At 38.7% G+C, this 27932-nt stretch overlaps 1 protein-coding gene and 1 long non-coding RNA gene across 2 annotated transcripts in view; one reads left to right on the forward strand and one right to left on the reverse strand.

Annotated features, from left to right (window-relative positions):
* Positions 1-14533, forward strand: part of LOC133558430 (uncharacterized) — a 20816-nt gene extending 6283 nt beyond the window's left edge. Inside the window, exons 2-3 of the long non-coding RNA XR_009807948.1 lie at positions 14124-14298; positions 14409-14533. This is a non-coding gene — a long non-coding RNA (uncharacterized LOC133558430). The remainder of the gene's footprint in view (positions 1-14123; positions 14299-14408) is intronic.
* LOC133558429 (paired box protein Pax-2a-like) overlaps positions 1-27932 on the reverse strand; it is a 90573-nt gene that overhangs the window by 28016 nt on the left and 34625 nt on the right. Inside the window, exons 8-10 of the mRNA XM_061909816.1 lie at positions 14784-14788; positions 14099-14222; positions 1-93 (exon numbers count right to left, since the gene is read on the reverse strand). The exon at positions 1-93 is cut by the window's left edge and continues 22 nt beyond it. Of these exons, the coding sequence (XP_061765800.1) occupies positions 1-93; positions 14099-14222; positions 14784-14788 (222 nt within the window). The remainder of the gene's footprint in view (positions 94-14098; positions 14223-14783; positions 14789-27932) is intronic.

A 27932-nucleotide genomic window follows, 5' to 3' on the forward strand; every position in this document is an offset into this window, starting at 1 on the left:
GCTGGGGCCCAGGTCCGGGTTGGCGTTGGACGACAAACTGGGCTTGACTTCGTCCAGGCTGGGATTGAGGCCGGGCAGCGAGTACTCGTTAGCCTGGGAAGCGGACAGTGGAGCGGTTACACGACAATACGTGCGGCGTTATGTGCGTTGGTGTGAGGGCGTGGTGTGTGGGTGTTGTGCTCAAAGCCTATCATGAATGTACAAACCCCGTTTCCATATGAGTTGGGAAATTGTGTTAGATGTAAATATAAACGGAATACAATGATTTGCAAATCATTTTCAACGAATATTCAATTGAATGCACTACAAAGACAAGATATTTGATGTTTAAACTCATAAACTTTTTTTTTTTTTGCAAATAATAATTAACTTAGAATTTCATGGCTGCAACACGTGTCAAAGTAGTTGGGAAAGGGCATGTTCAAGACTGTGTTACATCACCTTTTCTTTTAACAACACTCAATAAACATTTGGGGACTGAGGAAACTAATTGTTGAAGCTTTGAAAGTGGAATTCTTTCCCATTCTTGTTTTATGTAGAGCTTTAGTCGTTCAACAGTCTGGGGTCTCCGCTGTCGTACTTTACGCTTCATAATGCGCTAAACGTTTTCGATGGGAGACAGGTCTAGACTGCAGGCGGGCCAGGAAAGTACCCGCACTCTTTATTTACGAAGCCACGCTGTTGTAACACTTGTCTTGCTGAAAAAAGCAGGGGCGTCCACGATAACGTTGCTTGGATGACAACATATGTTGCTCCAAAACCTGTATGTGCCTTTCAGCACTAATGGTGCCTTCACAGATGTGTAAGTTACCCATGCCTTGGGCACTAATACACCCCCATACCATCACACATGCTGGCTTTTGAACTTTGCGCCTATATCAATCCGAATGGTTATTTTCCTCTTTGTTCTGGAGGTCACCACGTCCTCTGTTTCCAAATATAATTTGAAATGTGGACTCGTCAGACCACAGAACACCTTTCCACTTTGCATCACTCCATCTTAGGTGAGCTCGGGCCCAGCCAAGCCGGCGGGGTTTCAGGATGTTGTTGATAAATGGGTTTGGTTTTGCATAGTAGAGTTTTAATTTGCACTTACAGATGTAGCGACCGACTGTAGTTACTGACAGTGGTTTTATGAAGTGTTCCTGACCCCATGTGGCGATATCCTTTACACACTGATGTTGGTTTTTGATGCAGTACCGCCTGAGGGATCAAAAGTCTGTGATATCATCGCTTATGTGCAGTGATTTCTCCAGATTCTCTGAAATTTTTGATGATTTTACGGACCATAGCTGGTAAAATCCCTAAATTCCTTGCAATAGCTCGTTGAGAAATGTTATTCTAAAACGGTTCGACCGTTTGCTTACAAAGTAGTGACCCTCACTCATCCTTGTTTGTGAATTACTTAGCATTTCATGGAAGCTGCTTTTATACCCAATCATGGCACCCACCTGTTCCCAATTAGCCTGCACACCTGTGGGATGTTCCATATAAGTGTTTGATGAGCATTCCTCAACTTTATCAGTATTTATTGCCACCTTTCCCAACTTCTTTGTCACGTGCTGCTGGCATCAAATTCTAGAGTTAATGATAATTTGCACAAAAAAAAATGTTTATCAGTTTGAACATCAAATATGTTGTCTTTGTAGCATATTCAACTGAATATGGCTTGAAAATGATTTGCAAATAATTTTATTCCGTTTATATTTACATTTAACACAATTTCCCAACGCATATGGAAACGGGGTTTGTATTTGCCTATTGTCTGGGAGGAAGTGGGCTTTTTCGAGGGTGGAGGGGGGCCTGAATGGGACGCCGAGGCGTCAGCTGGGCCCTTTGTGACCGAGGCGCTTTGTTGCCCGTGCGCCATGTGGCCCTACAACCGACTTACACGTTCAGCTACACTATGTTGCCAAAAGTATTTAGCCACCCATCTAAATAATGAGAATCAGGTGTCCTAATCACTTGGCCCGGTGTATAAAATCAAGCATTTAGGCAGGGAGACTGTTTCTACAAACATTTGTGAAAGAATGGGCCGCTCCCTGTCCTTAAATTAGCCCACGTACAGTACGCAGAGAGCTTCGTCGAATATCTATTTTTTTTCTTTTTTCTTTGTCATGAAAAGGGAGTTTTTTTGGGTTGGTGCACTAATTTTAAGTGTATCTTCTGTTTTTTATGTTGATTTAATTAAAAAAAAAAAGAGAAAAAAATATTTAAAAAATAATAATGAAAAGTTATTCTGCGCCCGGTACCAATCGGCCCGGTGGTTGTGGACCACTGGTGTAAAACACGTTTGGAGACGCCTTCTCCGGACTGATGAATCACGCTTTTCCATCTGGCAATCTGATGGAGCAGTCTGGGTTTGGAGGTTGCCTTGAGAACGCTACATTTCAGACTGCATGATGTTGTGATGTTGTTTGTGGAACTCCTGAATAAATAGAGGGACGCGGGAGCTGAATCTTAGAGCGTAGGGCGAGACTGTGACAAAGTGTGCAGCTCCATGCGTTCTCCTCATGAGCTAAATTGAACTCTGTCTCTGCATGGTTCCTTGCTTCTTGTCTGTTTAATAGATGTCATCAGTGTTTGAACCTGACAGCCACTGTAACATTACACACAGTTCGAACAGTAACACCATGTTTGAATATAGGGAAATAAAACACTGTACTTTAATAAAGGGAAACCACTACAAGGCAATTTGAGATTGTCTGCCTTAAACCATGTGTGTCATGCAGCTGGAGTTTGGTTGGCCCGCAGTGAGAAACAAAATTGGTAAAAATGTAAGAAAAAAGCAAAAAGATGTACAGTAATAAGAAAAAATCTACAAATTTGTAACAAAATTTTAAAATAAGTATGCAATAATATTAAAAAAAAATTATCTAAATGCTAAAAACAGACATTATGTATCAAAACTTAGTGGCAGCTATGTGTTAAAAGGACAAATTGTATTATTATTAGTTATTCATACCAAAATATTTATCTTTTTGCTCTTTTTTTCATCCATTTTTACCGTTGTTTTTTTTCCGACAATATGTTGTGGGCCGCACTTTGGACAGCCTCGAAATAACTTACACTCAGTTACACTAAATTCAGTGTTTAAACATATTTTTTCTGCTTTTTTCCCCACACATACATACTTCAGCATACTTCTACTTTTTGTTACGCGAACCATTGGCGGAGAAAAGTTAGGACACCCCTGCCTTTAACCAAGTAACTCACTTCCGGGGTTCTACTAATTGCGGGCACAATTAATTTGCACAGAATGGGAAATTAATTTCAAGGAAATAATCCGTTTGAGTCCATTGATTTTTCAAGAAATAATGCACTGATCCTGTTATTTCAATTTCAAATTCCTTGATGTTAGGGAGCCAACGTTGCAACACAAATGTCAACAACAACAAAATGTTAACTAAATAAAAATAAGTATTAATAATTTCAAATCATCCTTTTAATTTTAACACAATGTCTTTTAAAAGGGGTCAATTCTAATCTTTAAATAAAAAGGTATGACTAAAGAAAAAAGTATCACAAATATATTCGGAAGATTTTGAGCCGATATTAACGTCGGGTATCGGTCCGATATCAATAACAAAAAAAAAAACAAGTAATGGATTGTATCGGCTGATATAAGCGCTCTGATACAAGCAGGTTAACATCTAAATGTGCTCCGAAGAACACACACGCTTGGTCTTTTCTTCTATTTTCGCCAAGTCATTTATGTCTGTCAGACTTGGACTTGGACTATGGCGAGGGTTGTTTCTTCGACGCAAAGGATAGTTGGTACGGGCGAGACGTGAATGTGAGTACATTTTATTTATTCCTCTAATAAATTACAAAAAATGGCAAACAGGGTGCTCACAAGGAAGTACGAATACTTGGCTACAAAAAACAAAAGACTAGCATAAAGGCTACAAACTACAAGCATGAAACACAAAACACTTGCACTGTGGCATGAATAACAAAAACTTGCGCTGTGGCATTAATGACAAAACGTACGTGGCCTGGACAAAAAGAACAGCATAGCAAGGCATGACGCCGATGAGGAATATAGGTGATATGTAATGTTGCCAGACTAAACACTTGGCAACTGTGGCTTAAATAATAGCTATGATAATGATTAACAGGTGTGAGAACTGAGGACTGGGGCGTGACTTTGAGACAAGGTGGAAACTAGTGAGTTGCTCTGGAAACAAAGAAAACAAAGCAGGAAACAAGTGTCCAAAAAATAACCAAACATGACAAAAACAAAACATGATCTTATGGGCGTGACAATGTCTAGGTAAGAGCTAGCAGCTACACAACAGCTAAGCACGCAATAGCACTCAAGCTAGATGTGTGTCATAAGTGTCCTTATGTGAACCGTATTGCAGTTTAATTATTGATGTTTGTCAACACAAACGAGTATCAAATAATTATTGTTGCAAATTACGTACGCATACAAAGTGTCCAAGGCCTAAGCTAATATTACCACATCACTTCAACTTAAAGACAGCATAAGTCCATTTCAGACAGTTAATAATAAATTTTTACATGGTCGAACCTTTTCTAACAAAATGATACAGGTACATAGGTAGGATTTGTGCTGCTCTTGTATCAGATTGATATCGGAATTGGGCTTTTTTTTGCTTGATTGAAACTTTTATTCGTAGATTGCACAGTACAGTACATATTCCGTACAATTAACCACGAAATGGTAACACCCAAGTAAGTTTTTCAATTTGTTTAAGTCGGGGTCCACGGTAATCAAGTCATGCTAAATGAACAATACTTAAGGATCCATATTGGTATCGTATTGAAAGTGAAAAAGTTGTAACCCTATAAAATATAAAATGCAAGTTTTTTTTGACTAAGAGAAATCATTTAATTAACATTGGTATAATGTCGCTTACGGGTCTTTAGCGCCGCCCTAAAGGCTCCCTAGAGCATTTTTAAAAAAAGGATTGAAAATGTAAAAAAATCGCGGGGAAAAACATTTTTAGTTTGTTTTAGTATGTTTTTTGTTTGAGGACAAACATGACACAAACCTTCCCAATTGTTAGAAAGCCCACTGTTGAATATGTTTGTGTGTATGCTTCACTGATGAGACTATTTGATGAATATTGTTTTGTCCCACTCATTTCGGCGGTTTTTGAACTCACCATATTGGTACTTAAGGATCCATATTGAAAAAGTTTTATTCCTATAAGATATAAAATGCTAGGTTTTTTACTATGAGAAATCATTTAATTACAGTTCATTTGATAATTTAATAACAATAATTTAATCACTTTTTTTTTACATGTAAAATCTTCCACTCCTTCTTTGTCTCGTTTTGTCCACCAAACTTTGTATGCTGTGTGTCAATGCACAAAGGCGGCTTTGTTGATGTTATTGAATTGTTGGAGTGCTAATCAGGCATATTTGGTCAGTGCATGACTGCCACCTAATCAATGCTAACATGCTATTTGGGCTAGCTGTATCTACATATTGCATCATTATGCCTTTTTTGTTGGTTATATTTGAGCTCACTTAATATCCTTTACTTTTATCCTCTTTGTATATAATTTATGTTTACATGTCTCGTGACACATTATTTGTATGAAATATTGGCAGCATTTCAGATAGTTGTTTGTGTGCCATGTTGTTCCAGACCACAGCAAACTTTACCGAGCTTGCAAAGACTGTAATAAATCTATTAGAAGATTGAACTTGGACACACACATCTATACCTTTACCCGGTAATTTCCAGGAGTTATCTTGAACCTTCTAAGTAGCCTCTGATTTTCTAATGGTTTCTAATGTTGTAAAAATGTGTAGAATAAATATACAATTTTAACATTTCTGTCAACAAAAATTTGCTTCAGCCTGCGACTCAATCATTTTGATAGTAGGCCATTATAGCTAAAATAGACACTTGCGTTATGTGTTGCCTTCATTATTACACTTATAATAGACTTTTAAAGCCATTTTGATAGTAGGCTATTATAGCTAATATAGACACTTACATCATGTGTTGTCTTCATTATAACACTTATATAAGACTTTTAAAGTCATTTTGATAGTAAGCTATTATAGCTAATATAGACACTTATGTCATGTGTTTCCTTCATCATATCACTTATATAAGACTTTTAAAGTCATTTTGATAGTAAGCTATTATAACTAATATAGACACTTACGTAATGTGTTGCTTTCATCATATCACTTATATAAGACTTTTAAAGTCATTTTTATAGTAGGCTAATATAGCTAATATAGACACTTACGTCATGTGTTGCCTTCATTATAACACTTATATAAGACTTTTAAAGTCATTTTGATAGTAAGCTAATATAGACACTTACATCATGTGTTGCCTTCATTCTAACACTTATATAAGACTTTTAAAGTCATTTTGATAGTAAGCTATTATAGCTAATATAGACACTTACGTCATGTGTTGCCTTCATTCTAACACTTATATAAGACTTTTAAAGTCATTTTAATAGTAAGCTAATATAGCTAATATAGACACTTTCATCATGTGTTGTCTTCATTATAACACGTATATAAGACTTTTAATGTCATTTTTTCAACGAAAACTTGCTCCAGCCTGCGACTCAGTCATTTTGATAGTAGGCTATTAAAGCTAATATAGACACTTACATCATGTGTTGCTTTCATCATATCACTTATATAAGACTTTTAAAGTCATTTTGATAGTAAGCTATTATAGCTAATATAGACACTTATGTCATGTGTTTCCTTCATCATATCACTTATATAAGACTTTTAAAGTCATTTTGATAGTAAGCTATTATAACTAATATAGACACTTACGTAATGTGTTGCTTTCATCATATCACTTATATAAGACTTTTAAAGTCATTTTTATAGTAGGCTAATATAGCTAATATAGACACTTACGTCATGTGTTGCCTTCATTATAACACTTATATAAGACTTTTAAAGTCATTTTGATAGTAAGCTAATATAGACACTTACATCATGTGTTGCCTTCATTCTAACACTTATATAAGACTTTTAAAGTCATTTTGATAGTAAGCTATTATAGCTAATATAGACACTTACGTCATGTGTTGCCTTCATTCTAACACTTATATAAGACTTTTAAAGTCATTTTAATAGTAAGCTAATATAGCTAATATAGACACTTTCATCATGTGTTGTCTTCATTATAACACGTATATAAGACTTTTAATGTCATTTTTTCAACGAAAACTTGCTCCAGCCTGCGACTCAGTCATTTTGATAGTAGGCTATTAAAGCTAATATAGACACTTACATCATGTGTTGCTTTCATCATATCACTTATATAAGACTTTTAAAGTCATTTTGAGAGTAAGCTAATATAGCTAATATAGACACTTATATCATGTGTTTCCTTCATCATATCACTTATATAAGACTTTTAGGGTCATTTTGATAGTAGGCTATTATAACTAATATAGACACTTACGTAATGTGTTGCTTTCATCATATCACTTAAATAAGACTTTTAAAGTCATTTTGATAGTAAGCTAATATAGACACTTACATCATGTGTTGCCTTCATTCTAACACTTATATAAGACTTTTAAAGTCATTTTAATAGTAAGCTAATATAGCTAATATAGACACTTACATCATGTGTTGTCTTCATTATAACACGTATATAAGACTTTTAATGTCATTTTTTCAACGAAAACTTGCTCCAGCCTGCGACTCAGTCATTTTGATAGTAGGCTATTAAAGCTAATATAGACACTTACATCATGTGTTGCTTTCATCATATCACTTATATAAGACTTTTAAAGTCATTTTGAGAGTAAGCTAATGTAGCTAATATAGACACTTATATCATGTGTTTCCTTCATCATATCACTTATATAAGACTTTTAGGGTCATTTTGATAGTAGGCTATTATAACTAATATAGACACTTACGTAATGTGTTGCTTTCATCATATCACTTAAATAAGACTTTTAAAGTCATTTTGATAGTAGGCTAATATAGCTAATATAGACACTTACGTCATGTGTTGCCTTCATTATAACACTTATATAAGACTTTTAAAGTCATTTTAATAGTAAGCTAATATAGCTAATATAGACACTTACATCATGTGTTGTCTTCATTATAACACGTATATAAGACTTTTAAAGTCATTTTGTCAACGAAAACTTGCTCCAGCCTGCGACTCAGTCATTTTGATAGTAGGCTATTATAGCTAATATAGACACTTACATCATGTGTTGCTTTAATCATATCACTTATATAAGACTTTTAAAGTCATTTTGATAGTAAGCTAATATAGCTAATATAGACACTTATATCTTGTGTTGTCTTCATTATAACACTTATATAAGACTTTTAAAGTCATTTTGTCAACGAAAACTTGCTCCAGCCTGCGACTCAGTCATTTTGATAGTAGGCTATTATAGCTAATATAGACACTTATGTCATGTGTTGCCTTCATTATGAGACTTATATAGGGCTTTTCATTTTGTGCTGCTCCAGACAGATTTGTTGTTTGTATTTTTGGTCCAATACGGCTCTTTAGACATTTTTGTTTGCCGACCCATGGCATAATGAAATACAAACGGAGGCTTTTTTTTTTTTTTTTTTTTTTTTAGCAATTGTTGATACTTGCAGAAACATAATTTATATTAATTTCCCACATTACCAGGATGTTAATTATTGCACATATAAAAACCCTCGTTTTTTTTTAATGTTTGCGCTGATAGCAGATGTTATCATGTTTATACCATTTTAATGAGATGAGACTTCCGGAGTGGGGCACCATTTGTCTCAGTGGGCCCTGATTCCATGCGGGGAGGAGTTGATGGGGGGGGGGTCGTGGGGACAGCGGTGACCCCACCCTTGTCTGCCTCTATTGCCGATCAACTCCAATTGTCCGCTACAACTGTCGGCTGGCACCGGGTCGGATGTTTTGCTCTACTGGGGCGAGGCCTCAGACGGCCGGCAGACGTTTTCTCATGCAGATAGCGGGGCTGAAAGGGATGACCACATGGCACGCAGAAGTGTGGGAGGGCCGCGTCCATTGAGTTTTGCATCAGCAGAATGGCTTTTTAATGCGTCACCAGACACCGGGCTAATGGGGACACATTTTGAAGGGAAAAAAAACGAGGCCCCCCGTAATACAAGAGAATGTGGTCTGATTAATATCGCATTAAATTAAAACTTAATTTTTTTTTTTTTACTCAAACCCCCCTTCTTCCCCGTTGCCTTTTAATACTCTCCTTGACGCTCTTTGTGATTGCAAGTCATTTCCAATTGCTTTTGGTATTGATCTTCCAGTAGAAATCAGTTTTGTAATTAGCTGCAAATTAGGCCCTCTTCTGGAGGTGAGGCCTGTCCCACTGATTTATCACCTGCCTAATTCCGCCCGATTGGAGAGAAATTAAAATGAACTCAATTAGGCCACTCGCGTTTGCTTTTTACGGCCGCGACTCGGGGTTTTTTTGCCGGGAGAAATTCATCGTCTCTTGTTGTTTAATAGTGTAATGAATGTAAATAAAGGTTATCCGTTGTGATAAAGCTGCAGCTTGTAATAAGTGGCATGGGGTGAGTGGGGGGGAGGGTGGTGGTTTGTCCCGAGACACCCGCGGTTGCCACTTTGCTTTTGCGGAAGGCGCTAAATGCGCGGTGTTTTGTCACAAAAAGGCGTTAAAACTGAATTGGTACATCCCCTTGGGAGCCCGTGTCCCCTGTGGTGGACATCGGGGTTCTAAAGAAAATGTGCCGCTTCATAAAATAGGAATAAGGAACGGACAGATTTTGATGACATTTTCAGAAAATTTTCAAAATGAAGTGCTTTTGTGGTTTTTATTATTATTCATATACCGTATTTCCTTGAATTGCCGCCGGGGCGCTAATTAATTCACAACCTCTTCTCACTTCGGCGTTTACCAAAGGCATGCAGTAAATTCAGGCCTGCACTTATAAATTTGAGTGTGATGTAAAGATACCATCATGAGAAGCACGTTTGAGGTTTTACTACTTACGTATAAAATACTAAAATACGTGTCCCCATGGTGGACGTCAGGGTTCTAAAAAAAATGTGCCGCTTCATAAAATAGGAATAAGGAACGGACAGATTTTGATGACATTTTCCGAAAATTTTCAAAATTAAGTGCTTTTGTAGTTTTTATTATTATTCATATACCGTATTTCCTTGAATTGCCGCCGGGGCGCTAATTAATTCACAACCTCTTCTCACTTCGGCGTTTACCAAAGGCATGCGGTAAATTCAGGCCTGCACTTATAAATTTGAGTGTGATGTAAAGATACCATCATGAGAAGCACATTTAAGGTTTTACTACTTACGTATAAAATACTAAAATACGTGTCCCCATGGTGGACGTCAGGGTTCTAAAAAAAATGTGCCGCTTCATAAAATAGGAATAAGGAACGGACAGATTTTGATGACATTTTCCGAAAATTTTCAAAATTAAGTGCTTTTGTAGTTTTTATTATTATTCATATACCGTATTTCCTTGAATTGCCGCCGGGGCGCTAATTAATTCACAACCTCTTCTCACTTCGGCGTTTACCAAAGGCATGCGGTAAATTCAGGCCTGCACTTATAAATTTGAGTGTGATGTAAAGATACCATCATGAGAAGCACATTTAAGGTTTTACTACTTACGTATAAAATACTGAAATACGTGTCCCTGTGGTGGACGTCGGGGTTCTAAAAAAAATGTGCCGCTTCATAAAATAGGAATAAGGCACGGAATGTTAGGCTAACTTAAAATCCTTCTTTTTTCTCAAAACCAGACAGTCGGCCTTGTAGCCCGTCCGCCTAATGTTCGGAATATTTCTGGTTTTGCTTCCAGACCTTGAAGCAATTTTATTTGGTAATGATAAGTGTGACCAGTAGATGGCAGTCGAACATAAAAAAAATCATAAACCAACGGCTGCGTGTTTTTTTTTTTTAATGTACCGTATTTTCCGGACTATAAGGCGAACATAAAGTCCTTTTTTTTTTTCTCAAAACCCGACAGTGCGCCTTATAGCCCCGGTGCGCGTAATGCAGGGAACAATTCTGGTTTTGCTTACTGTCCTCGAAGCTATTTTATTTGGCATTGATAAGTGTGACCAGTAGATGGCCGTCAAACATTAAAAAAAAAACATTAACCAAAAAGGCTGTGATTTTGTTTTGTTTTTAAAATTTTCCGTATTTTTCGTACTATAAAGCGCACTTAAAATCTTTTTTTTTTTTCTCAAAACCCGACAGTGCGCCTTGTAGCCCGGTGTGCCTAATGTACTGAATATTTCTGGTTTTGCTTACCGACCTCGAAGCAATTTTATTTGGTAATGATAAGTGTGACCAGTAGATGGCAGTCAAACATAAAAAAAATCATAAGCCAATGTCTGTGTGTTTTTTTTTTAATGTTCCGTATTTTCCGGACTATAAGGGGGAACATAAAGTCCTTTTTTTTTTCTCAAAACCCGACAGTGCGCCTTATAGCCCGGTGCGCGTAATGTAGAGAATAATTCTGGTTTTGCTTACCGTCCTCGAAGCTATTTTATTTGGTATTGATAAGTCTGACCAGTAGATGGCAGTCAAACATAAAAAAAAAATCATTAACCAAAAAGGCTGTTTTTTTTTTTGTTTTTGTTTTTAATTTTCCGTATTTTTCGTACTATAAGGCGCACTTAAAATCATTTTTTCCGCCCTCAAAACCCGACAGTGGGCCTTGTAGTCCGGTGCGCCTAATGCATGGAATATTTCTGGTTTTTCTTACCGACCTCGAAGCAATTTTATTTGGTAATGACAAGTGTGACCAGTAGATGGCAGTCAAACATAAAAAAAATCATAAACCAAATGTTGCGTGTTTTTTTTTTAAGGTTCCGTATTTTCTTATAAGGCACACTTAAAACCCCTTTTTTTTCTCAAAACCCAACAGTGCGCCTCATATAGCCCGGTGCGCCTAATGTACGGAATAATTCTGGCTTTTGCTTTACCGTCCTCCAAGCTATTAGTGTGACCAGTAGGTGGCAGTCAAACATAAAAAAAAAGCATTAACCAAAAAGCCTGTGTTTTTTTTTGTGTGTTTTTATTTATTTATTTATTTTTTCCGTACTATAAGGCGCACTTAAAATCCTTTTTTTTTCTCAAAACCCAACAGTGCGCTTTATAGCCCGGTGTGCGTAATGTACGGAATAATTCTGGGTTTGCTTACAGACCTCCAAGCTATTTTATTTGGTAATGATTAGTGTGACCAGTAGATGGCAGTCAAACATTTAAAAAAAAAAAAGTTGAAACGAGAATATCAACTGTTGCCAAGCTGTGTCATCAACATTCACAAGTATAAAACTACTTTTTTAAAGTTATAATTTCTTCAAGCATGGGAAAAATAATATCATTATGTCAAGATAATGGCCCTAGCATTTACTTCATTTAAGAATATTTTGCAACATATTGAGCGAAAAGATCTCATTTTTTTTCCAACCAAAAAAAGTGCACTTGTTATTAGTGAGAATATACTTATTGTAAGTCATTTTTTAGTTTCATTAAAGGCCTACTGAAATGAGATGTTCTTATTTAAACGGGGATAGTAGCTCCATTCTATGTGTCATACTTGATCATTTCGCGATATTGACATATTTTTGCTGAAAGGATTTAGTAGAGAACATCGACGATAAAGTTCGCAACTTTTGGTCGCTAATAAAAAAGCCTTGCCTGTACCGGAAGTAGCAGACGATGTGCGCGTGACGTCACAGGTTGTAGGGCTCCTCACATTGTTTACAATCATGGCCACCAGCAGCAAGAGCGTTTCGGACCGAGAAAGCGACGATTTCTCCATTAATTTGAGCAAAGATGAAAGATTCGTGGATGAGGAAAGTTAGAGTGAAGGACTAGGAAAAAAAAAAAAGACGGCAGTGGGAGCGATTCAGATGTTATTAGACAAATTTACTAGGATAATTCTGGAAAATCTCTTATCTGCTTATTGTGTTACTAGTGTTTTAATGAGATTATATAGTACCTGAAAGTCGTAGGGGTGTGGCCACGGGTGTGGTGACCGCCAGTGTCTCTGAGGGAAGCCACGTTTTTCGACGAGGCGAAGCGAAGGCAGTCGCTGGGGCCGGGCTGAGCTTTTTTTCCCCCTCCTCCACGGTGGAAGCATCCCACGTTTGGGTGCGGCCGGTCGGAGGAGGCAAGAGAGTCCGCAGCTGCCTCTTTGACAGGTGCACGAGGAACGACACAAGCTATCCGCTCATGTCTACGGTATGAGCCGACTTATCACCACAATTTTCTCACCGAAACCTGCCGTCTGACATGAGGTAGGGAACCATGTTCGCTTGACCTCTCTGTTCCATAGTAAAGCTTCACCGTCATCTTTCGGGAATGGAAACAATGAAACACTGGCTGTGTTTGTGTTGCTAAAGGCGGCCGCAATACACCGCTTCCCACCTACATCTTTCTTCTTTGACGTCTCCGTTATTAATTGAACAAATTGCAAAAGATTCAGCAACACAGATGTCCGGAATACTGTGTGATTACGCGGTTAAAGCAGACGACTTATAGCAGGGAACAACATGTCCGCTACAATCCGTGACGTCACGCGACGTTTTCAACAGGATACTTTGCGCGAAATTTAAAATTGCAATTTAGTAAACTAAAAAGGCCGTATTGGCATGTGTTGCAATGTTAATATTTCATCATTGATATATAAACTATCAGACTGCGTGGTGGGTAGTAGTGGCTTTCAGTAGGCCTTTAAGGTCAGCTCATTTTACTTGTTTTGAAAATTCTAGACCAGCCGAATTTCCCTGTTCTATTGGCAGATCATTTTGCTTAGTTCAAATAAAATACCCCTCATTTTTGTATGTTTTTTTTTCTTGTTTTTGAACACTGACTTTTTGCAGTGCAGTATTGTTATTCTCCATTATGCGGGAGGGATGCATGGAACGTGTTTTTCCATCACAAAATCAATAACGCGTGGGAGTTTTCCCGGTGATCCCTTTTGCTTTTTCCCCTCCCATGCCTGCCATCGCAGCCAGCTTTAATTAGCCTCTGCTTAAGGAGTGTGTTTGTGTGTTTATATGTGTGTGTGTGCTGAAAAACAAACATCAGGGAGTAAAAAAAAAAAACAAACAAAACACTACTAACCTGTTCTGGTTTGATGTGCTCCGAGGTGGGGAAGACGTCCGGGTAGGAGGGGCGTTCAAAGACCCGGTCCAGTGCTTCCAGCTGCTGCTGCGTGAAGGCGTCGGCCCTCAGGTGCTTGCGTAAACTCTCCACACTACCCTGAGAATCACTGTTTGGGCCAGAACCATCTGAACCATCTACGAGAGGAAAGAGCGACCCCGGTAAGGACGGCCTTTTGTCTTACAGAACTTGAAAATCCCAATATTCTGTCTGCCCTTTTTTTTTTTTTAACTCCCCCACCCCCAAATCTGTCATTTTAAATTTGCAACAGATGATGTTCTCCTCCCGGCGAGGGGGATGATGTATGATATGCAAGGCCGCTATTGATCGTCTGGTCTGGTGGCAAGTGGGAGCTCCAACGGACTCGAAAAGAACATCCTGCCTCAACTCATTGTGCGTATAATACTCTACTTAATCCCGCCGCCTCTCCCTCCCTCAGTGCGGAATTCAATTGATCAATCATGTCGGCGCCATACTCCCTTTTTAGGAGGGTTGTTGCTCCTTTGTTACGCCGCAACACAGTTCTGTTTTCCTCGAATATAATACAAGAACTGAACTGATCAAATCTGTAGTTTTCTACAAAAAAAAAAAAAAACACAGTGAAGTTGGCACGTTGTTTAATTCGTGAATAAAAACTGAATATTGCAAATCCTTTTCAACTTATATTCGATTAAATAGAGTGCAAAGACAAGATATTAAATGTCGGAACTGAGAAACTTTTTTAAAAAATCATTAACTTAGAATTTAATGGTAGCAAAACATTACAAAAAAGGGGGATTTTTACCACTGTGCTACATGGCCTTTCCTTTTAACAACACTCAGTAAACGTTTGGGAACTGAGGAGACCGATTTTTTTAAGCTTTTCAGGTGGAATTCGTTCCCATTCTTGCTAGATGTACAGCTTAAGTTGTTCAACAGTCCGGGGTCTCTGTTGTGGTATGTTAGGCTTCACACATTTTCAACGGGAGACAGGTCTGGACTACAGGCAGGCCAGTCTAATACCCGCACTCTTTTACTACGAAGCCACGCTGTTGTAACACGTGGCTTGGCTGAAATAAGCAGGGGCGTCCATGATAACGTTGCTTGGATGACAACATATGTTGCTCCAAAACCTGTATGTACCTTTCAGCATTAATGATGCCTTCACAGATGTGTAAGTTACCCATGCCTTGGGCACTAATACACCCCCATACCATCAAAAATGCTGGCTTATGAACTTTGCGCCTATATCTTTTCCTTATTAGTCTGGAGAACACAACGTCCACAGTTACAAAAATATTCTGAAATGTGGACTCGTCAGACCAAAGAACACGTTTACACTTTGCATCAGTCCATCTTAGATGAGCTCGGGCCCAGCGACGTCGGCGGCGTTTCTGGGTGTTGCGGATAAATGGCTTTCCTTTGCATAGTACAGTTTTAACTTGCACTTACAGATGTAGCGACAAACTGTAGTTGCTGACAGTGGTTTCCTGAAGTGTTCCTGAGCCCATGTGGTGATATCCTTTACACACCGATGTCGCTTTTTTAAAAGTACCCCCACGCGCAGTGATTTCTCCAGATTCTCTGAACCTTTGGATGATATTACGGACTGTAGATGGTGAAATCCCTAAATTCCTTGCAATAGCTTGTTGAGAAATGTGGTTCTTAAACAATTTGCTCACGCATTTGTTCACAAAGTGGTGACACTCGCCCTATCTGTCCGTGTTTGTGAATGACTGAGCATGGAAGCTGCTTTTGTACCCAATCATAGCACCCGCCTGGTCCCAATTAGCCTGTTCACCTGTGGGATGTTCCAAATAAGTGTTTGATGAGCATTCCTCAACTATTTAAGTTTTTTTTGCCACTTGTGCCAGCTTTTTTTGAAACATGTCAATATTGCTAATATGGTAATATTTGCAAAAAATAACGTTTTCCAGTTCGAACGTTAAGTATCTTGTCTTTGCAGTCTATTCAATTGAATATAGGTTGAAATAGATTTGCAGATCATTTTATTCTATTTTCATTTATCATTTAAACATCGTGCCAACTTCACTGGCTTTGGGGTTTGTAGCTTTTGCCAAGAATTAGACAAAGTTTGCATATATGAACGAGCCAGCTGGCATCATAATGTACGAGTAACTTACTTGTTTATGCTCAGTTTGGCTGAGCTTGGATGAAATAACACAGGGAACAAAGAAACAAATACAAAGTTTCTAATAGCTTTGGATTGTCACAATAATTCGGAAGTATATTTGCTGTTTTACACATAGTTTTGACTCGATATTATTCAGAGCATATTGCACATTCCAAACATCAAAATAAGTACTTAAATATCTGCTTGACTCATGATTTTGAAGCAACTTATCCATCAAATTGTACAATGTAAAAATGATTTGTCGGTAAAAAAAACAACTGGCTGCTCAGTTGCCAGAATTTTACCGTAAAACACAAAACCAAAAATGTGTAATATTGTTTTTCCATTTAAAGTAATACACCGTAAAAAACAATGACCGTAGATTTTACAGTAAAACAATTTTACTGTTTTCCCATTTACATTTACAGTATACATAGTAAAAAACTTGGTACATTTTATGGTAAAATTTCGGCAGTTAAACTTTACTCTAAAATGTATGTTAGCATGCTGGCATAAACGTGCATACAGTTTCAAATACGAAGTTATAAGACAGTAAGGTGTATGGCTGCGGAATAAATTTTTTTTAAAAAAAAGCCTAAAGTTAGCAAAAAAAAGTTAGCACTCTATTGTTATCGTGCCAGCATGCTAAAGTTAGCACACTAACAGTTAACAGCGGTCACATACCTAGTTATAAGACTCTAGGGTAAACGGTAGCAAAATGAGTTAGCATGCTAGAATGCTCACGTAAACATGTATACAGTTAGCATGTTTCAAAAACCGAGCTATATGACTGTAAGGTGTATGCCTGCAGAATAAAAATAATTTAAAAAGCGTAAAAGTAGCAAAAAAAAGTTAGCACTTTATTGTTAGCGTGCTTGACTCATGATTTTGAAGCAACTTATCCATCAAATTGTACGATGTAAAAATTATTTCTCTGTAAAAAAAAAACGGTAGCTCAGTTGCCAGAATTCTACCGTAAAAACACAAAACCCCCAAAAAATGTGTAATATTTTTTTCCATTTACAATAATACACCGTAAAAACAATGACCGTAGATTTTGCAGTCAAAAAGTGATACTGTTTTCCCATTTACATTTACAGTATACATAGTAAAAAACATGGTACATTTTATGGTAAAATTTCGGCAGCTAAACTTTGCTCTAAAATCTATGTTAGCATGCTGGCATAAACGTGCATACAGTTAGCATGTTTCAAATACCAAGTTATAAGACAGTAAGGTGTATGGCTACGGAATAAAAAATAAATGAAAAAAAGCATAAAATGAGCAAAAAAAAAGTTAGCGCTCTATTGTTAGCGTGCCAGCATGCTAAAGTTAGCACACTAACAGTTAACAGCGGTCACATACCGAGTTATATGACTCTCGGGTTAACGGTAGCAAAATAAGTTAGCATGCTAGAATGCTCACGTAAACATGCATACAGTTAGCATGTTTCAAAAACCGAGTTTTATGACTGTAAGGTGTATGCCTGCAGAATAAAAACAATTTAAAAAGCGTAAAAATAGCAAAAAAAAGTTAGCACTTTATTGTTAGCGTGCTTGACTCATGATTTTGAAGCAACTTATCCATCAATTTTTGTACAATGTAAAAAAATTTTCTCGGTAAAAAAAAAAATGGTAGCTCAGTTGCCAGAATTCTACCGTAAAAACACAAAACCCCCAAAAAATGTGTAATATTTTTTTCCATTTACAATAATACACCGTAAAAACAATGACCGTAGATTTTGCAGTCAAAAAGTGATACTGTTTTCCCATTTACATTTACAGTATACATAGTAAAAAACATGGTACATTTTATGGTAAAATTTCGGCAGCTAAACTTTACTCTAAAATCTATGTTAGCAGGCTGGCATAAACGTGCATACAGTTAGCATGTTTCAAATACCAAGTTATAAGGCAGTAAGGTGTATGGCTACGGAATAAAAAGTAAATGAAAAAAAGCATAAAATGAGCAAAAAAAAAGTTAGCACTCTATTGTTAGCGTGCCAGCATGCTAAAGTTAGCACCCTAACAGTTAACAGCGGTCACATCCCGAGTTATATGACTCTCGGGTTAACGGTAGCAAAATAAGTTAGCATGCTAGAATGCTCACGTAAACATGTATACAGTTAGCATGTTTCAAAAACCGAGCTTTATGACTGTGAGGTGTATGCCTGCAGAATAAAAACAATTTAAAAAATAGCAAAAAAAAGTTAGCACTTTATTGTTAGCGTGCTTGACTCATGAATTTGAAGCAACTTATCCATCAAATTGTACGATGTAAAAATTATTTCTCGGTAAAAAAAAACTGGTAGCTCAGTTGCCAGAATTCTACCGTAAAAACACAAAACCCCCCAAAAATGTGTAACATTTTTTCCCATTTACAATAATACACCGAAAAAAAGATTTTGCAGTCAAAAAGTGGTACTGTTTTCCCATTTACATTTACAGTATACATTGTAAAAAACATGGTACATTTTATGGTAAAATTTTGGCAGTTAAACTTAACTCTAAAATCTACATATTTTTCTCACAGTGTGCGTAAAAATATCCATCCATCCATTTTCTACCGCTTGTCCCATTCGGGGTCGTGTAAGGTGCTAGAGCCCATCTCAGTTGCATTCGGGTGGAAGGCGGGGGTACACCCTGGACAAGTCGCCACCTCATCTCAGGGCCAAATATATAACAATAAATCATTGTGTAATGAAGCAATTTAAAATGTTTATATTATTCACTGTTACAAGTGGCCCCCTAAGGGCAGCCATAACTATGACGTGGCCCCCCAATGAAAACGGTCTTGAGCAAGGGCAAGGGTGCCCAAACACAAACTACCAGTTTTGGTAGTTTTCACCTTCAACCCCAGTACAATATGTACATGTTTTTCTAAGTACTACAGTGCAAACGGAAAGTATTCACAGCTGTTTCACTTTTTCCACATTTTGTTATGTTACAACCTTTTTCCAAAATGGAATAAATGAATTTTTGTCTTCGAAATTCCCAATGATGAGAATGTCAAAAGTTGTTGTTTTTGCGCTTTTATAATAATAATAATAATATAAAACAAATTCACATTTACATGAATATTTACCTAAGCAGAAACTAGGAGACTAGTCAGGATAGAGGGAAACATGAATGCAGCAATTTACAGAGACATACTGGCTGAAAACCAAAGCGACCATCCCAACATGATGGTGCTTGAGAAGTGCCGCAAAGAAAAACAGTAGAAAATCCCCAAAGATAAGTATGCCAAGCTTGTGGCATCGTAATCAAAAAGACTTGAGGCTGTAATTTCGGCCAAAGGCTTTGAATACTTATATACATGTGGTTTCATAGTTTTAATACATTTGCAAATTACACTAACAAACAAAAAAAATACACATTGTCGTTACAGGGTATTGTGTGTAGAATTTTGAGGACAAAAATGAATGTATTCCTTTTTGAAAATGAATAAGTTTCCCATGCACTGTAGAAAATGCAATTTTGGCCGAACCAAAATACTAACAGTTTGCTCGACAGTGCCAAATAACAAAAAAAAATATGAGTTGTAAAACAGCTGCAGTACATCCAGAATGCTGCTGCTCGAGTCCTGCCTAGAACCAGGCAATATGACCATGTCAATCCAGTGTTTAGGTCATGGCACTAATTTCCTGTTGCCCATAGACTAGACTTTAAAACAGCTCTCCTTGTGTACAAGTCTTTCCATGGTCTTATGCCAAAGTACATCTCCGACATGTTAGAACCATATGAACAGTCTCCAGCTCTGAGAATCTCAGGGAGTGGTCTATGTGCTGGTCTTCAATCAATCAATCGATGTTTATTTATATAGCCCTAAATCACAAGTGTCTCAAAGGCTGCACAGGTCACAACGATATCCTCGGTTCAGATCCCACACCGGGGCAAAGAAAAACTCAACCCGATGGGACAATGAGAAACCTTGGAGAGACCACGTTTCAGTTTAATGCGCCTAAAATCTGGAATAGTCTCTCTGAAGATGTGAGACGGGCCTCAATCATTTTACCAGTCCTGGCCCACTTGGGAGTAGATTTTTCTCCATGTGGCCCCCCCGATCTAAAATGAGTTTTGACACCACCGGATGGACTTTATATATCCCGAAATGGAGAAATTATGTGGTTGCAGTGCTGATACAAAGTCCACAAAAATAATTTAAAAAGACATGAAAACTAGAAGGAAAGAATAGCAAACACAAAGGACATGAAATACATAAAAAGATGCCAGAGCTGAGGCAACCGGCAGCCACTTTAGCGGCGGCCTTTGTACATACAGCTACAAAAGTTTAAAAAAAAAAGGAATAAATAGTATATATTGCGCACGGAGCAGACCCAACAAAGCAACCAAAAACACCATCCTAGGCTGCCCATTAGCTCTCAGACAATGTCCACAAGATCTGTTAGTTGCAGGAGCTCTGTGCTCCTGTGTTTCCTCTAGTGTTGTCCTAAAACCAATATTTTGATACCGATACTGGTACAAAAATGTATTTCGATACTTTTATATACTTTTCTAAATAAAGGGGACCACAAACACATTTCATTATTGCCTTTATTTTAAGGAAAAATCTTACGATACACTAGAAAATTCCCGCGGAAATTTTGATGGGCCTGCTATCTGTGCCCTGGACCTCTGGCTGGGGGTCACTAGAAGCCGCTAAACTTATTAGATGGTGCCGAGTGTCTGAATATGTGAGTTTTATGTGTAACTGTACAAAAGAGCCACTGAGCTAGCTTTAAAAAGTAGCATGTTTACATAAAAATGCTAACACGTAGCATGTGTACTAATGATAGCATGATAACAGTCAGAATGTTTCATATACCAAGTAATACGGCTCAAAGGTGTATGGCGGCGTGAATAGCAAAAAAAGTTTTAAAATTAGATTAATAAGGTAGCAAGTTTAAGTTAGCTTGCTAGCATGCTATCGTTTGCATGCTGACAGGTAACAAGTGTCACATACCAAGTTATATGACTCTGGGCTAAACGGTTGCCAAACTAGCAAAAATAAGTTTGCATGCTAATGTTAGCATGCTAGCAAGCTAACGTGAGCATCATAATAGTTAACTTGTGGAGTAACATACCAAGTTATACCACTCTAAGGTTTATGGCTATGGAATTAGAGAAAAAGGTACAATTAGCTAAAAAAGTTAGCACTTTAATGTTAGCATGTTAACATGATAAAGCTAGCAGTTAACAGGTGTCACATAAGTTATATGACTCTAAGTCAGGGGTCACCAACCTTTTTGATACCAAGAACTACTTCTTGGCTACTGATTAATGCGAAGGGCTACCAGTTTGATACACACTTAAATAAATTGCCAGAAATAGCCAATTTGCTCAATTTACCTTTTAATAAATAAATCTATATATATAAAAAAATGGGTATTTCTGTCCGTCATTCCGTCGTACATTTTTTTTCCTTTTACGGAAGGTTTTTTCTAGAGAATAAATGATGAAAAAACCACTTAATTGAAGGGTTTAAAAGAGGAGAAAACACAAAAAAAAAGGAAAATTACATTTTGAAACATAGTTTATTTTCAATTTCGACTCTTTAAAATTCTAAATTCAACCGAAAAAAATGAAGACAAAAACTACCCAATTCGAATCTTTTTGAAAAAATTAAAAAAAAATATATATGGAACATCATTAGTAATTTTTCCTGATTAAGATTAATTTTCGAATTTTGATGACATGTTTTAAATAGGTTGAAATCCAATCTGCACTTTGTTAGAATATATAACGAATTGGACCAAGCTATATTTCTAACAAAGACAAATCATTATTTCTTCTTGATTTTCCAGAACAAAAATTTTAAAAGAAATTCAAAAGACTTTGAAATAAGATTTAAATTTGATTCTACAGATTTTCTAGATTTGCCAGAATAATTGTTTTGAATTTTAATCATAATAAGTTTGAAGAATTGTTTCACAAATATTCTTCGTCGAAAAAACAGAAGCTAAAATGAAGAATTAAATTAAAATGTATTTATTATTCTTTACAATAAAAAAAATACTTGAACATTGATTTCAATTGTCAGGAAAGAAGAGGAAGGAATTTAAAAGGTATATGTGTTTAAAAATACTAAAATATTTTTTAAGGTTGTATTTTTTCTCTAAAATTGTCTTTCTGAAAGTTCTGAAAAGCAAAAAAAAAAAAATGAATTTATACAAACAAGATAAGACCAAGTCTTTAAAATATTTTCTTGGATTTTCAAATTCTATTTGAGTTTTGTCTCTCTTAGAATTAAAAATGTCCAGCAAAGCGAGACCAGCTTGCTAGTAAATAAATACAATTTAAAAAATAGAGGCAGCTCACTGGTAAGTGCTGCTATTTGAGCTATTTTTAGAACAGGCCAGCGGGCGACTCATCTGGTCCTTACGGGCGACCTGGTGCCCGCGGGCACCGTGTTGGTGATCCCTGCTGTAAACAAACCACGGTGCGTTCAAGGACTGACAAAATTAGTAGGACAAAACAGTGCGACCTGGTGCCCACGGGCACCGCCTTGGTGACCCCTGCTCTAGGGTAAACGGTAGCAAAATACCTTCAAGTAGAAACAGTGTCAAAGTGCTTTGACACTGTTTCCACATTCACCCACAGAGGCGGTATAGCTCGGTTGGTAGAGTGGCCGTGCCAGCAACTTGAGGGTTGCAGGTTCGATTCCCGTTTCCGCCATCCTAGTCACTGCCGTTGTGTCCTTGGGCAAGACACTTTACCCACCTGCTCCCAGTGCCACCCACACTGGTTTAAAATATAACTTGGATATTGGGTGTCACTATGTAAAGCGCTTTGAGTCACTAGAGAAAAGCGCTATATAAATATAATTCACTATCACTATACAGATGGCGGGAGCTGCCCTAACCACCACCCATCAGGAGCAAGGGTGACGTGCCTCGCTCGAGGACACAACGGGTCATGACGAGGTTAGTAGAAGCTCCGGGATCGAACCAGGAACACCTCCGGTTTCTTGCGGTCAGCATGAGTAAAATGCCACAATGTTTTCCGTTGTTGTTTGGTTAGAATTATTCGATGGCGGCCATTCCCGAAACGGAGTCATTGATCAACTGGGATCAATACCCTCCCACGCCTTCACCGGTGGGACCGCACGCCCGCGCTCAAACGGCGACCGCCGTCCGTTCCCAGCTGACTTCTTCTTTTTTCAAGACGCTAACGAAGTCACGCCCGTTGCCAATTTGGAAAAATCGGAGCTTTTTTTTTTTTTTTTTTTTCTCGACTATTGTGTGGGTTTTTTACTGGCTTTGACAGGGCGAGATAAGATAACCACCCCACCCCCCCCCCCCCCCTCCCGGGAAGCAGACGCCACACCGCGGGGTTCGCCACTCAAAGGTCGTGGGGAGCGCCCGTCCAAATGAAAACAATCCAATAGAGTAGCTTTCTTTCAGAATAAAAGCTCTGTTTTTTTTTTTTTTGTTTGTTTTCCACGCGATAAAATAAGGGGTGAGCCGGCACCTTAAGGTCACGGTTCGAACCCCGACATGAAAGCTCTGTTTAAATCACACGTCAGCACCAATACGCTCGTCTTCCCCTCAATCGCCGTCCCCCTCAATGGGACGGCGTGGCGCAGTGGGAGAGTGGCCGTGCGCAACCCGAGGGTCCCTGGTTCAAATCCCACCTAGTACCAACCTCGTCACGTCCGTTGTGTCCTGAGCAAGACACTTCACCCTTGCTCCTGATGGGTGCTGGTTGGCGCCTTGCATGGCAGCTCCCTCCATCAGTGTGTGAATGTGTGTGTGAATGTGGAAGTAGTGTCAAAGCGCTTTGAGTACCTTGAAGGTAGAAAAGCGCTATACAAGTACAACCCATTTATTTATTTATTTATTTAATCCTTGCCTTGTTCTTTCCCTACACCAGGGGGCGCCAACTCAAAATGTTGAAAGAGCCATATTGGACCAAAAATACAAAAACAAATCTGGAGCCGCAAACAATTAAAAGCCATATTACATACAGCTAGTGTGTCATGAGATATAAATTGAATTATGAGGACTTAAAAGAAACTAAATGAGCTCAAATATAGCTACAAATGAGGCATAATGATGTAGATACAGCTAGCCTAAATAGCATGTTAGCATCGATTAGCTTACAGTCATGTAGCGACCAAATATGTCTGATAAGCTCTCCACATAAGTCAATAACATCAACAAAACTCACCTTTCTGCATTAATACACAACGTTATGAGTTTGGTGACGGAAAAAGAAGTGGCATAAATCACGTCTGAGAAAGTCGGTGGAAGTTATACATGTAAACAAGCTGTGGTGAGTTCAAGGACCGCCAAAATTAGTAGGACAAAACGGCGCTCGCCGAATACTCGAATCAGTGAAGCATGTTTAAAAGGCCTACTGATAGTTTATACATCAATGATGAAATATTAACATTGCAACACATGCCAATACGGCCGCTTTATCCATCCATCCATTCATCATCTTCCACTTATCCGAGGTCGGGCCACGGGGGCAGCAGCCTAAGCAGGGAAGCCCGGACTTCCCTCTCCCCAGCCACTTCGTCCAGCCGGGAGACATAGTCTTCCCAACGTGTCCTGGGTCTTCCCCGTGGCCTCCTACCAGTTGGATGTGCCCTAAACACCGGGGAGGCGTTCGGGTGGCATCCTGACCAGATGCCCGAACCACCTCATCTGGCTCCTCTCCATGTGGAGGAGCAGCGGCTTTACTTTGAGTTCCTCCCGGATGGCAGAGCTTCTCACCCTATCTCTAAGGGAGAGACCCAAACTCATTTGGGCCGCTTGTACCCGTGATCTTATCCTTTCGGTCATGACCCAAAGCTCATGACCATAGGTGAGGATGGGAACGTAGATCGACCGGTAAATTGAGAGCTTTGCCTTCCGGCTCAGCTCCTTCTTCACCACAACGGATCGGTACAACGTCCGCATTACTGAAGACGCCGCATTTAGTTTACTAAATTACAATTTCAAATTTCCCGCGGTGTTTCTTGTTGAAAACGTCGTGGAATGATGACGCTTGGGCGTGATGTCACGGACAGTCAGGATATATTAGCGCAGCACCACTTGCGGCTAAAAGTCGTCTCTTTTCATCGCGCAATTAAACAGTTTTCTGGACATCTGCGTTGCTGAATCTTTTGCAATTTGTTCAATTAATAATGGAGAAGTCAAAGTAGAAAGATGGAGTTGGGAAGCTTTCGCCTTTAGCCACACAAACACACGGTGATTCCTTGTTTAAAATTCCCGGAGGTGAAGCTTTACTATGGATCAGAGCGGTCAAGCGAACATGGATCACGACTACATGTCAACCGGCATTTTTCGGTGAGAAGTTTGTGGTAAAAAGTCGCCTCTGACCGGAGATCAGCTGAGATTGCGCCGTCCATGCAGCTGACCTCGACTTCCCTCAGAGAATGACCTCAAGACACCTGTTGACACACCCCTCTGACTATCAAGTACTATTAAACTCACTAAAACACTAGCAACACAATAGAAAGATAAGGGATTTCCCAGAATTATCCTAGTAAATGTGTCTAAAAACATATGAATTCATCCCAATGCAATTGCCTTTTTTTTTTTTCTTGTCCTTCGCTATCAATATCATCATCCACAAATCTTTCATCCTCGCTCAAATTAATGGGGAAATTGTCGCTTTCTCGGTCCGAATAGCTCTTGCTGCTGGAGGCTCCCATTATAAACAATGTGAGGACGTGAGGAGCCCTCACACTTGTGACGTCATCGTCTGCGACTTCCGGTACAGGCAAGGCTTTTTTATTAGCGACCAAAAGTTGCGAACTTTATCGTGGATGTTCTCTACTAAATCCTTTCAGCAAAAATATGGCAATATCGCGAAATGATCAAGTATGACACATAGAATGGACCTGCTATCCTCGGCTTCTCTCGAAGACACCGTCGTTCACCGCAGCCATCCGACTTTCAGGTATGACTTAACAATCTCCCTAAAACACTATCAAAACAATAAGCAGATAAGGGATCTTCCAGAATTATCCTAGTAAATGTGTTTAATTACATCTGAAACGGTCCTACTGCCGCAGCCTAGAGCCGTCCCTTTTTTTTTTTTTGTGCTTCACTCTAACTTTCCTCATCCACAAATCTTTCATCCTCGCTCAAATTAATAGGGAAATTGTCGCTTTCTCGGTCCGAATAGCTCTTGCTGCTGGAGGCTATGATTATAAACAATGTGAGGATGTGAGGAGCTCCACAACCCGTGACGTCACGCGCACATCGTCTGCTACTTCCGGTAAAGGCAAGGCTTTTTATCAGCGACCAAAAGTTGCAAACTTTATCCTCGATGTTCTCTACTAAATCCTTTCAGCAAAAATATGGCAATATCGCGAAATGATCAAGTATGACACATAGAATGGACCTGCTATCCTCGGCTTCTCTCGGAGACACTGGCGTTCACCGCGGCCATCCGACTTTCAGGTATGACTTTACAATCTGACTAAAACACTATTAAAACAATAAGCAGATAAGGGATCTTCCAGAATTATCCTAGGAAATGTGTCTAATTACATCTGAAACGGTCCCACTGCCGCCGCCTAGAGCCGTCACCTTTTTTTTTTTTTGTGCTTCACTCTAACTTTCCTCATCCACAAATCTTTCATCCTCGCTCAAATTAATGGGGCAATTGTCGCTTTCTCGGTCCGAATAGCTCTAGCTACTGCTGGTGGCTATGATTGTAAACAATGTGAGGATGTGAGGAGCTCCACAACCCGTGACGTCACGCGCACATCGTCTGCTACTTCCGGTACAGGCAAGGCTTTTTTATCAGCGACCAAAAGTTGCAAACTTTATCCTCGATGTTCTCTACTAAATCCTTTCAGTAAAAATATGGCAATATCGCGAAACGATCAAGTATGACACATAAAATGGACCTGCTGTCCTCGGCTTCTCTCGGAGACACTGGCGTTCACCGCGGCTATCCGACTTTCAGGTATGACTTTACAATCTGACTAAAACACTATTAAAACAATAAGCAGATAAGGGATCTTCCAGAATTATCCTAGTAAATGTGTCTAATTACATCTGAAACGGTCCCACTGCTGCCGCCTAGAGCCGTCACCTTTTTTTTTTTTTTGTGCTTCACTCTAACTTTCCTCATCCACACATCTTTCATCCTCGCTCAAATTAATGGGGGAATTGTCGCTTTCTCGGTCCGAATAGCTCTTGCTGCTGGTGGCTATGATTGTAAACAATGTGAGGAGCTCCACAACCCGTGACGTCACGCGCACATCGTCTGCTACTTCCGGTACAGGCAAGGCTTTTTTATCAGCGACCAAAAGTTGCAAACTTTATCCTCGATGTTCTCTACTAAATCCTTTCAGCAAAAATATGGCAATATCGCGAAATGATCAGTATGACACATAGAATGGACCTGCTATCCGCTTTTAAATAAGAAAATCTCATTTCAGTAGGCCTTTAATACAAACAGTGTGGTTTATAGCAATTAGGGAGGTTTGTGTCATGTTTGTCCTCCTACAGAAACCAAATTAAAACAAAAAATATGTTTTTTCCCCCTGATCATTTCGATTTTTCATATATTTTTGAAAAAGCTCCAGAGAGCCACTAGTGCGGCGCTAAGGAGCCGCATGCCGACCCCTGCCCTACAGGGAGCCCATGTTTGTTTTGGCTTAAATGAAAACCAAATTAAAATCATTTGCATCAAATTAGATGAACTCCCCCGCCCC

Source organism: Nerophis ophidion, linkage group LG08, assembly GCF_033978795.1.
Source record: "Nerophis ophidion isolate RoL-2023_Sa linkage group LG08, RoL_Noph_v1.0, whole genome shotgun sequence".
In the NCBI taxonomy this organism is placed as follows: Eukaryota; Metazoa; Chordata; class Actinopteri; order Syngnathiformes; family Syngnathidae; genus Nerophis; species Nerophis ophidion.